Source organism: Ursus maritimus, unplaced genomic scaffold (assembly GCF_017311325.1).
Source record: "Ursus maritimus isolate PB19 unplaced genomic scaffold, ASM1731132v1 scaffold_1, whole genome shotgun sequence".
In the NCBI taxonomy this organism is placed as follows: domain Eukaryota; kingdom Metazoa; phylum Chordata; class Mammalia; order Carnivora; family Ursidae; genus Ursus; species Ursus maritimus.
The window spans coordinates 71,014,046-71,026,078 of record NW_024423343.1 but is presented as its reverse complement, the minus strand read 5'-3'; the positions used below and the strand labels follow the sequence as shown (position 1 = coordinate 71,026,078).

At 39.8% G+C, this 12,033-nt stretch overlaps 1 protein-coding gene across 3 annotated transcripts in view; it reads right to left on the bottom strand.

The window, feature by feature from the left end:
- Positions 1-12,033, bottom strand: part of ACVR1 (activin A receptor type 1) — a 100,386-nt gene that overhangs the window by 56,565 nt on the left and 31,788 nt on the right. For all 3 annotated transcript variants that reach the window (XM_008687000.2, XM_008686999.2, XM_008686998.2), the window contains one exon: positions 1,901-1,974. In XM_008687000.2, coding sequence (XP_008685222.1) covers positions 1,901-1,967 — 67 coding nt within the window. In that variant the 5' untranslated portion in view covers positions 1,968-1,974. The remainder of the gene's footprint in view (positions 1-1,900; positions 1,975-12,033) is intronic.

The following is a 12,033-nucleotide window of genomic DNA, read 5'->3' as shown; positions in this document are numbered from 1 at the left end:
TCTCTTTCTTTTTAATCATGCCCACAACCACAGTTCCATCCATGGTATCAAATGAAACCAAAAGGAACTGCTTACTACCAAACATAACTATACCTAGGGAAGGGAATAATTCCACCACATTCTGTAGATTTTTTTTCTAGTTATCATAGTGTTTAGCAATTACACAGAGGAGGAAAAATCCTAGAAACTTGCCAGTTGCGTCTCTAGATATTGTCAAATGTTCCTTGGGGAGGAAAATATCCCCCAGGTAAGAACTACTATTAACCCATCAAATTTTTCCAACTCAATTCTTATTAATTCCTGCAACTTAGGACCCAACCTCTGCTCTGGTTTAAAGACCTCCAATTCTTTTAAACTTACCATATGGGATCCTTATGTTATATCCTCTTGGCACTAAAAGACTGCAGCATTATTGAATTGTTTTTAACAATATTGCTTGGAGCAGAATCTAGACTGTGGATACCTAAATTGGTGACAACAAGCACTGTCCAACAGAAACTTAATGTAAAGCCCATTACATAATATTACATCATGTAATATTATTGGATAGCATAGGAGAAAGCCCAGATGACCTTGGGTACGGCAACAACTCTTCAGAGGCACAATCCATGAAAGAAATAATTAATAAGCTGGACCTTCATTAAAATTAAAAACTTCTGGTCTGTGAAAGACAACGAAAGAGAATGAAAAGGCATGTCACAGAATGGGAGAAAGTATATGCGAAAGACACATGTGATAAAGGACGGTTCTTCAAAATATACAAAGAACTCTAAAAACTCAAAAATAAGCAAACACAACAACCTGATTAAAAAATGGGCCAAAGATCTTAACAGACACCTCACCGAAGAAGATATACAGATGGCAAATAAGCATACGAAAAGATGCTCTGCATCAGATGTCATCAGGAAAATGCAAATTATACCAACAAGAAGACACCACTACACACCTGTTGAAGTGGCCAACACCCAGAACACTGACAACAGCACATGCTGGGGAGATGTGGAGCAACAGGAGTTTTCGTTCATTGTTGGTGGAAATGCAAATGGTACAGCCACTGTGGAAGACGACTGAGAGGTTTCTTACAGAACTAAACATACTCTACCATAAAATCTAGTAATCACAAGCCTTAGTGTTTACCCAAGGGAGCTGAAAACTTACGTCCACGCACAACCTGCACATGGATGTTTAGAGCCACTTTATTCATAAATGCCAAAGCCTGGAAGCATCTGGTATGTCCCTTCAAGAAGTCAATGGGTAAATTGTGGTGCATCCAGACAATGAAATATTATTCAGTGCTAAAAGAAATGAGCTATCAACCCATGAAAAGACATGGAGAAACCTTAAGTGCCTATTAATAAATGAAAGAAGCCAATTCAAAAAGACTACATACTGCATGATTCCAATTATGTGTCTTTCTTGGAAACACAGACTATGGAGGCAGTAAAAAGATCAGTAGTTGCTGGTGGCAAGGAGGGTGGAGGGAAGGGATGGACAGGTGGAGCACAGAGGATTTTCAGGACAATGAGATACTCTGTATGATACTATAATGGTGGATACATGTCATTATACATCTGTCCAAACTGACAGAATGCATAACACCAAGAGTGAACCCTAATGCAAACCATGGATGTGGGTGATAATGGTGCCAATCACAACAAATGTACCACTCTGGTGCAGGATGTTGGTAATGTGGGAGGGTCTGCATGTGTGGCGGCAAGGGGTATGAGAACTCTCTACACCTTCTTCTCAATTTTGCTGTCAACTGAAAACACAACTTTAAAAAAATAAAGTCTTAACAAAGGGGGAGAATGGAGGAGTTTTAAGTATGTAAACTAGTTTACAGAGAGCCAAACAATACCCCAAAACTTACCCTACTCCAAATAGCTTGTGAGCCACTTACCTTCCATACTAGGGGAAGGGAAAGCAATCATCATTAGCACAGGAAGAATCATCACTCCATCTACCATTGTACAACTGTGGAGGAAAAATAAGAGATAAACGTAAAACAAAAAATTTAACTACAGGATGACAAATTAAGCCTACTATCTTCAAACTGCCATTCAAGGCCTTTCTTACGAATCCCCCTCACATATGTCGCCTTATTTCTTGCTAAATTTAAACATATACCCTTTACATAGATCTAAACAAATCATCTTAAGGAGTTAAACAGATTTACCTCCTACTGGTGGCCACTCGAAGGTAACTACCCTCTTAACAGAGAACTCAATAGGGACATGAAAAATTTGCAGCTATAAGGCTAAGCATTCTCAAAGAATTTTAAGTTCGAATTTTATCTTAGCCTATGAAATGCAAAATTGGCACTAAATTTAAAAACTCTGAGAAGCATGAATAAACTGTTGTAACATGATGTTAAAGATTAAGTGACTGAATAATTCAAGCTTCATTACTGTGTTTGAACTTTATTTCTCCTTTAAAAGAATTAGAAGTGGAGAATCATCACACAGCCCAAAAGGGGACCACCAACAACAAAGACCTAAAAATAAAACAAAACAAAACAAAAATACCTACAACGTATCCCTCATCTATGGCAAAGCAATGCATTCTTATACAAACCTCAAATTTAACAAAGGTTACATACAGTCAAGACAGGAAGAAATCATGTAAGTTTGTAATATATCGAACTATAGAAATGAGAGAAAGTAAGTTCCCCGATATAAATTTCAAGCTGATACTGCCCTGAAACTACATTAGCAAAAAGCTCAATTTTTCTAAGTCAAATGACTACAACAAAGAACTTTTCCATTTAAATAATTCCTGCAACATTTTGGGCATACGGTAAGGTTGGTTATACTAATTCTTTATTACCAGAAATAATTTTTACAAATTAAAGCTTTGACTAGTTGTGATTTTCCGGATGGTAAATAAAGAAGAAAACTGGTAAAGTTCTTTAATGCACAGGTTAGTGTACTATCTTACACCTACAGCTCCAAGTAAAAAGCAAAACCCTTTTGCTATCTAATCGGTTTGCAGCGGACACCTTTTTTTTTTTTTTTTTTTGAGAGCAGGGGGAGGGGCAGAGAGAAAGGAAGAAAGAGAATCTTAAGCAGGCTCCACACCCAGCGCTGAGCCCAACAAAGGGCTCAATCTCATGACCCTGAGATCATGGCCTGAGCTGAAATCAAGAGTCAGACACTTAACCGACTGAGCCACCCCGGCTCCCCTGGAGTGGACACCTCCGGACTGATCTTAAAATCAAATTTTTTGGTTGGTGGTCGGATTGTTCATGCTCCACATCCCCATCTTATCTTACCACCCTCATTTCAATTTGACGATAATTACATTTCAGTCTATCCCTTCTCTAATAACAACATAAGGAAGAGAAGTAAAGGAGAGTTTTATGTACCTTCCTTTTACATTCTTTACAGCACATGAAACTTGAGTGACCCCTTTTACAGCTGTTATTATACGACTATGTCCATGTTCACATAGATCTTTCTACAGCTAGCCCCTGATCTGTGGTGTGTCAGTGCCGTCACAACCAGATACTGACTCCTCCATCATCATCTTGTCTCCATGACTTTGAACATAGCGCACTGCTGGTTCCCTCTGCCTCAACTGCCCTATCCACCCCACTCCGACTCACTCCCCTCCTCCTGTCATTCATGACCTCCCTCAAACAACGGCAAACATTTAGTGAAACAACTCCCCCCCCCCCCCCCCCCCCCCCGCCGCCAGCAGTGATTCCAAGCCCGCAGCACTGGTCTACCACCACCTGAAACCCATTATTTGTCTATGTCAGTCTTGAGTACTACCTGCCTCTGAAAGAGGTACATGCATCCTAGGGTCATGCAAGAAAATTCGCTGACTTACGGGATGAAAATACAAATCTTCCTCTACTTATGATGGGGTCACATCCTGATAAACCCAACAGATGTTGAAAATATTCTAAGCTGAAAATGCATTTAATACAGCTAACCTACCAAACACCTAGCCCAGCCTAGCCTACCTTAAATGTGCTCAGAACACTTAAGTTAGCCTACAGTTGGGCAAAATCTTCTAACGCAAGGACTGTTTCATCATCAAGTGTTGAAAATCTCATGTGATATAGTGAATGCTGTACTGAAAGTGAAACACAGAATGGTTGTCTGGGGACAGAATGTTGGTCAGCATATCGGTTGTTCAGCCTCCTGATGCCAGGGCTGACTAGAAGCTGCAGCTCGCTGCCCCCGCCCAGTGTCAGGAGAGAAGAGCGTACCACATATCGCTAACCCAGGATCCAAAGATCCAAAGACCAAAGATCCAAAGACCAAAATTAGAAGTACAGTTCCTATTGAACGTTTATCACTTTCACACCATGGTAAAGTCAGAAACATTAAGTCGAACCATCGTAAGTCAGTGACTGTATGTACCAAAATTTGCATCTTATAAAAAAATTTTTAATCTAATAGAGCAGTAAGTAACTTGAGCCTTCATTTGGTGTGTCTCCGTTCCTATGACAGTCTAGTTCAAAAAGAGTCTTCCAGAAAGAGTGGGAATTACTAAAAAGGTAGATATGGTTTGCTTAGAGTACAGCCACGTACTATACTTTTGAGGGTCAATTTAAGAATGTTATGAAACAAGCCCTCCCTAAATTGCAAGTGTTCTAAAACCATTAAAGAAACCACAGATTGAATATATTATTAATGAAAGCACCAGAAAGAATAAGAAAATGGTGGAGCTTGTGGTATCTCTGTTCCTAGTGGTTCTTTGTCAATCACTTTATTAGGGGGCAAAAAAAAAGCAGTTAACATTCACTTCCATCTGACAAGACACAGGGTCCCCAAACTCAAGATTAAAAAATACTTGAAGGGCACGTGAGTGGCTGGATTGGCTGAACAGCCAACTTGTGACTTCAGCTCAGGTCATGATCTCGTGGGTCATGGGATCAAGCCCCTCGATGGGCTCTACACTCAGCATGGAGTCTCTCTCTCTCTCCCCCTTTCCCTCTGCCCCTCCCCCTGCTCACTATCTCTCTCTCAAATAAATAAATAAATCTTAAAAAAAAAAAATACTGGGGCACCTGGGTGGCTCAGTCAGTTAAGTGTCTGACTCTTGATTTCGACTCAGGTCATGATCTTAGGGTCCTGGGATCAAGCCCCAAGTTGGGCTCTGTACTCAGCAGGGAGTCTGCTTGTCCCTCTGCCCCTCTCCACTGTTCTCTCTCTCTCAAGAAAAATAAAATCTTTTTAAAAATACTTAAAAAATGGATTTGCATCTAGTATCATAAACAATAAACATCCTGAATGACTTGAGGTTCTCATTAATGATAATACAACGTCATCACCACTAACAATACCTTAAATATTTCATCTTCAATCTTTTTTTAAATTTCTGTTGTATGTATGTTTTATCATACATAGTTTTTATTTTATATGAAACTTATAACCAACATACACATTAAGGGTACATGCTTTAAAAACTTTTTAACTGATGGGATATGTCATCAAAAGCCTTTGAAAACCACTGGACTACCTTGTCCTTATCCTTGAATTCCCAGTTCTTCTTTCCTTCCTTCCGACAACAACTATTAAGAGTCTACAATGTAGAAGACATTAGAAACTTAAAATGAGGGGCACCTGGGTGGCTCAGTCGGTTAAGCATCTGCCCTCGGCTCAGGTCATGATCTGAAGGCCCTGGGACTGAGCCCTGCTTCTCCCTCTCCTGCGCCCCCTGCTTGTGCTCTCTCTCTTGCTTGCTCTCTCAAATATATGAATAAAATCTTAAAAAAAAAAAACTTAAAATGATAAGATACCCAGATGTGGTCCTTACTATCCTGGGCCTTCCAAGACCTATGGTGGTGATCAAATAATCGTCCAAATGATTATACAATTAAAAACCAAATTAAGTGTCCGTTATAAAGACACACGGTTAAATAAGACCACTAACAAAATAACTGAGATTTTCTGGAGCATAGAAGAGCTTCCCCAGGAAGCCTATATCTAAATAGGAAGCCAAAAGATGAGTAGAAGGTACCAGAGAAAGGTAAGAGTGTGTGAGCGTACGTTCATGTGCGTGTGTGTGTGTGTGTGTGTGTGTGTGTGTGTTGGGGTGGGTAGCACCCTGTGGTGGAGGATGGCATTTAACGAAAAAGGCACAGCTTCTCGGCTTCCACAGAGGTCCTGCGGCTAGGGGAAGCGTGGTGTCCTATGGCTTGACGACATAGTTCAGAGGTGAAGGAAAAAGCCAGGCCAGGTCATAGGCAGCCTAGACAGAGGAGTTAAAGAGGGTGGAGAAACCCAAAAACGGTGGACGGACAGGCCAGGGCCAGAACCCTGGTAAGGCACAATAAGCCCAGGCAAGCCTTCCACTCACCTCTGGACATTCACTGCCAACCAGGCACCTTTCCCTTGGTTCTCACAACCAGTCCCTAAACATCCATTTTCCCAGGCATTCTTACCAGCCAGCTTCCTAGCTTTGGATACATGACGCTCCTCAAGACGACGCCCTTTTTCCACAGTCCAACCTGGCTAATCCCTATTCATCCTTCAAGTCTCCAAGACCACTTTCTTCTAGACCGTCCTTGCCTAAACCCTCATATGCCCTCATTACCCGCTCATATACCACTCTGTTAATTTTCATTCATAGCACTTATCATAATTAATAATTATGTACTCATACCTGTGTGTGCTTTTGAGTATCTGTCTCCTCACCAGACTGTAGATTCCATGGTAGCCAACTCTATAGTCTATTTGATCAATCGCTACCAAGTAGATGCACAATACTGTTAAATTCAAATTTTCCCCGAATTAATCAGCTCAATTTAAGTTTAAATTCTAAAGAATTAGCAATCACTCCCACGGCCCAACACACAAGCACATACACACCTGCAAAGAAACTGTAGGATTAAAATATTTATCATCTCTGTGACTTTAATCTCTACAACTTAGTTCAGGTACTAATAAAACTCAGCAGTTAGTAAGCTTCAAGCTTTAAAATAAAAAATCCTCTCACTACTGAAAAAAAAAAAAAAAACCAAAAAACTAAAAGACAATCACCACTGACATTTTTCCTGTCACAAAACCAACAAAAGCCCATGCCCTAAAAGACATTTTAACAGATTACTATCATGCAAGCAAAATTAAAACATTGATTTAGGCTCATAAATAGAAAACAGGAAAAAAAAGTTATAAATTCAGTCCCACAAACTAGTCTGTTTATAGGATAATTCAAATCCGCCAAAAAAGTCTTTGGAAAAATATGTCAGCATCACTACTGGTTGCCATTTTGTTCAGTGTCTGCAGAGTCTCTGCTGACCAGTTAATTCAGCTATTAAAGATGGTACCTCCAAAAGGAAAGGGGAAAAAGAACGTAGAAAGGAGAATGTTCTGGAATAAAATTCCTGGTCATATTTTAATTATAAAAAAATCAATGTGCTAAAGTCCCAAGTTCAAGCCCCAAGGATCTATTACCAATTTTAAAATATGCTTAAAATGAAAATACTGTTTTTAAAGGTAAATTTTCAACTATCCTGCTCTCAAGTGTTTTTGGCTAAGAAGTTTCAGATATAGGTTGACAAAAAAGAGGGACTGGTAGTGGGAAAAGAGAGTAGCACTAAATCAATAGTTCAGGGATGCCTTACTCCCGTGGCTTTCACATGGTTTGGTCTCAGAATAACTACATATTCTTAAAAAGTATTGAGGACGCTAAGCAGCTTGTCAATGTGCGCCATATCTATCAGTATTTACTCTATTAGAAATTAAAACTGGAGAATTTTTTAATACTGTATTTGTTTTAAAACAATAAACATACTACCCTGTGTTTTATAAATTAAAAAAAAAACTATTATTTTCTCCAAAAAAAGGAAGTAAGAAAAGTGGCATTATTTCCCATTTTTGTAAATCTCTATATGGTTAGCTTAGTAGAAAGCAACTGGATTCTCATATATGATTCTGCATTACATCTGCCACCATGTTGCACTGGGGTTAAAGTATGTATAGAAAATACAGCCTCAGGGCACCTGGGTGGCACAGCGGTTTAAGTGTCTGCCTTCGGCTCAGGGCGTGATCCCGGCATTATGGGATCGAGCCCCACATCAGGCTCCTCCGCTATGAGCCTGCTTCTTCCTCTCCCACTCCCCCTGCTTGTGTTCCCTCTCTCGCTGGCTGTCTCTGTCAAATAAATAAATAAAATCTTTAAAAAATAAAAATAAAAAAAAATACAGCCTCACACATATATGTCATTGGAGGAAGGACCTCGTGGAACTGCTGAGAAAGTCATGGAGAGTCCATGGGATTCTGGACATTTTGAAAACCACTGCCTTACTCTTTAAATGATCAGGGCTTCTACCATGCCATGTCAGATAACCAGATGACACCTGATATTTTAAGATGCACATTTACCTGATACATGACAAAAATGTTACTGCTCTACAGGCTTAGAAATCTCATTAACTTCTCTAACATCAAAGAACTCGACAAGTCTAATGGTCAAGGAAGGCATTAGACTTTTTTTTTGAATGTAGGAATGATACTTTGCGCACACAATTAAATATTTCTTAAATGAGACATAAACCTATGATAAAAAAGTTCTCAACTGTTCATCTACTTTAGTTTGAACCAAAATCCTCAAGCAAGGTTCTAAGGTCAAATGGCTAACTGAAAAATCATAGGCTATTGGGGATTACAGTCTATTATTTGAAGGGTTCAGAGTATAAATTCTTGCTTCTAGTATAGACCATCTCCTTCCTGTTCTTGGATAAGGCCTTCCATCCCTAGTAATTGATCTGTCTTTCCTTCAGACACAAAGAAAACAGCTATTCAGAAAAAGGGTTATGGACCTCCCATCTTAACTAAGGCACCCTCTTTAAATCAGCACCATCTCTCATCATGTCTCAGGACTATTCTTTTGGGAGATAGAACAGTCCCATGATATTCTACTACAAAAGGGTATATCACCAGGGCAGAACAGAACTGCTTTCCAAATCCCATGGTACTTTTTCAACTCCATTTATAGACCAGACTGATTTCCAGTTAAAGAGCTACCGTTTAGCTCAGTTTCTAACATGTGTGGGCTTGAGACCAAGTTTGGCACTTCTTTTGCTCATCACAATTTTACAGCTGGATAAAAAACATAGATACACTGCAATATATTACCCCCCCAAAAAATCAGAAAACATTTTGATATAAGAATTATAAAAGAATATTGATATTATAGAAGAATAATCAAGAGTAGCTACAGAATAATCAAGAGTATAATACACTTCTATATCCAATTTTTGGAACTCATATTAAGCAATCTAGTCAATAATCCACTATTAGAAAAAAGGATATTTCTAAAACCTAGACTTAAGAACAGATAACAACTTCTTATCTATAATGCTGGAGATAAAGGAAAAGTTGTAAGATAATTAAGATTCTTTCCCATCAGAAAATTCTACAAAATGTTCATTGTCTGGACAGCCTAACCTCATTTGGTTTGTCCATTTGTTTAACACATAATTTACTGAGTACTTATTCAAAAGGGACTTTCTTGATACTCTCCTCAATTCAACTTCTAACAATCTCCAAGTTAGAAAGAATCTTAAAAGACCAGCTTGGAGGTACCTGGGTTGGGCGTCCAGCTCTTGATTTCATCTCAGGTCATGATCTCGGGGTCCTGGGACAGTGCCCTGCATTGGGCTCCACACTCAGTGGGGAGTCTGCTGGAGGATTCTCTCTCTCCCACTTCCTCTGCCCCTCCCCCTGCTCATGCATGCTCTCTAAAGTAAATAAATAAATCTTCAAAAAAACAAACAAACAAACAGGTTGTACAGCTTCCCCCCCCCCATTTTGAATGACTTTTGCACCATCTACATGTGGGTTGTCACTACTTTTCCACAGTTTTCTTCTGTATATCTATGCTATGCTTTCCATAAGGAAAACAAATTCATTCACTCTAATATAAAAGGTAAAGAAAGGCAAAGCAAGGAAAAGAATTAAGAGTAATTCTGTTTTCTCTTGGTTATCTGTCAACATTAATCATTATCACCCAGCAGTAGTGGCACTTACCAACCAGCCGGACTAGAGATCAGAACCAGCTTAGAGATCAGAAGCATTTTCTCTTTCACCCTCTCCCTGAACACTCTAAAATAATACTTGCATTAATCCCATTCTACACATAAGAAAATGGGTGGGTAGAAGTAACTTGCTCAAGGACGCGAGGTGAAGCATAAGACTATCTGACCTGAGCTCAGGTCTTATTCAACCACCACTCACAGCCTTCGTGAGGCCAGCCGGCCACAGTTTAGCAACCTGCTTCTGTCATCCGTAAAATTGTGTCCTCATTTTCCTCTTACAAAATAACCTTTACTCAGAGTTACTTGGGCCACCGTTCAGTCACGCCCTCATTCCATCTCTCTAGCCTCAAAATTAATTTCATATGCTCTGCAACCTCAGATTATCTCCCCCACCCCTGAAAAAAAGACCTTGATGTGAAAGGAAAACCAAGCCACTCTGATATTGTTCATCATGTGGTTTCTACCTCCCATGCCCCTTCCCACTCTCCAGTCCTCTTGTAGCTCACATCTCAAAATAAAAACAGAAATGAGTGTAAGTCGGGCACATTTGTGTCTGTCTAGTAAGACAAATTCTAGACATAAAACTTTGAGAAAAGGTATACTTAAAACAATCACCTCCAAATAGGACAAAAATCGTCCATTATGTATCAACAATTCTGTCTCTTCTATGCTCAAAAGGCAGAGAGATAACCCAAGGGCAGCTTGCTCCAAACTACTTGGGCCTGTGGAAGGGGTGAAAAGAGACAGGAGCTGTCAGTTACAGCTGAAAAAAAAAAAAAAAAAAAAAAGGCTAAACCAAAGCCATCATACCATATAAGTCAGGGTCTTTTCTCCAGTTCACAAATGACCTGTGAAATATTTTTAACACCACGCTGTGTCTGAACTGGCAATGTGTAAGTTGCCAGAGCTTGGTTTTATATAGACTTCACTGCTGCTGGAGGGTTTCTGGTGGGGTGTTACTTTCAGAATATTAGCATGTAATTTGATCTTCCGCGATAGATGAATACAAATAGCTTCTTGGACAAGTCCTATAGAACTGAAACCCAGCCCCTGGATCAGTTCATCCTGTAGTTAGAGGAAATAATTACAGATTATTTCGGGAAAGAAAGGGTTTTGACTGAAAGAGTTACACTACAAACATTCCAGCTGTGACAGATGGACCCAAGATAAGGCTTGGAAAGGAGGAGAAAAGAACAATATAATCTGTAAGGGGTGGGGATGGAGGGGAGATGAGGTTTAATTGAATGAAAACAAGTGAAAGGTTTCAGTGAGGCCAGCATGTAAGAACCAAAGAATCCCCAGTAAATTTATTCTAATTGTTGTATACAGGATGAAACTGACTCTGCCGCACCCCTACCCGATCTACAGATAATAACTAAAAAGCTTCTGAGATTCTGATGTTGTGCACCCACTGCATGCCTTACTGGTATCTAAAGACTAGGTTTTATTTGGACACGCTTGACTAGATGGAAACTGTCCCTCATTTTCCACTTCATTCCCTCTGTATCAAATAGCTGTGGCTCTCCTGCTTTGTTTCAACTGATAGGACCCCATCATCTCCCAGCTGTTTTGTTATATTCTCCTTAGGCATCTCAGGGCTCATGCCTCTCCCTCCAGTTCACAAACCGTGACTGGAACAATTTTTTTTTTAAACCTAGTAGTAGGAAGGACCCTGTTATTCCCCACCTCCATAACTCATGGATGCCTAACTATGGAGTCCACCTAAAATCCCACTTTCTCCCTAAGTCCTCAGTCAGATGCTGCCTCGGCCCTGTCTTCTCATTTCTAACTATGCCTGAAGTTTCCCCTTTCACCTAACAGTGCAGACTTTTCTACCCCTCCCACTACCAGACAAATGGTGTTTCGGGCACCTACCACCTGACACAACTGTCCCAATTCTAAGACTAACATGATTAACCTATAATAATTTAAAGGCGGGCGGGGGGGAGGGGATGAAATGAAAAAGATGTCAGCACCAGGGAGATATCTCTCTCTCTTTCTCTTTTTTTTTTTTTTTAATGGGAGACACTGGAGCATAT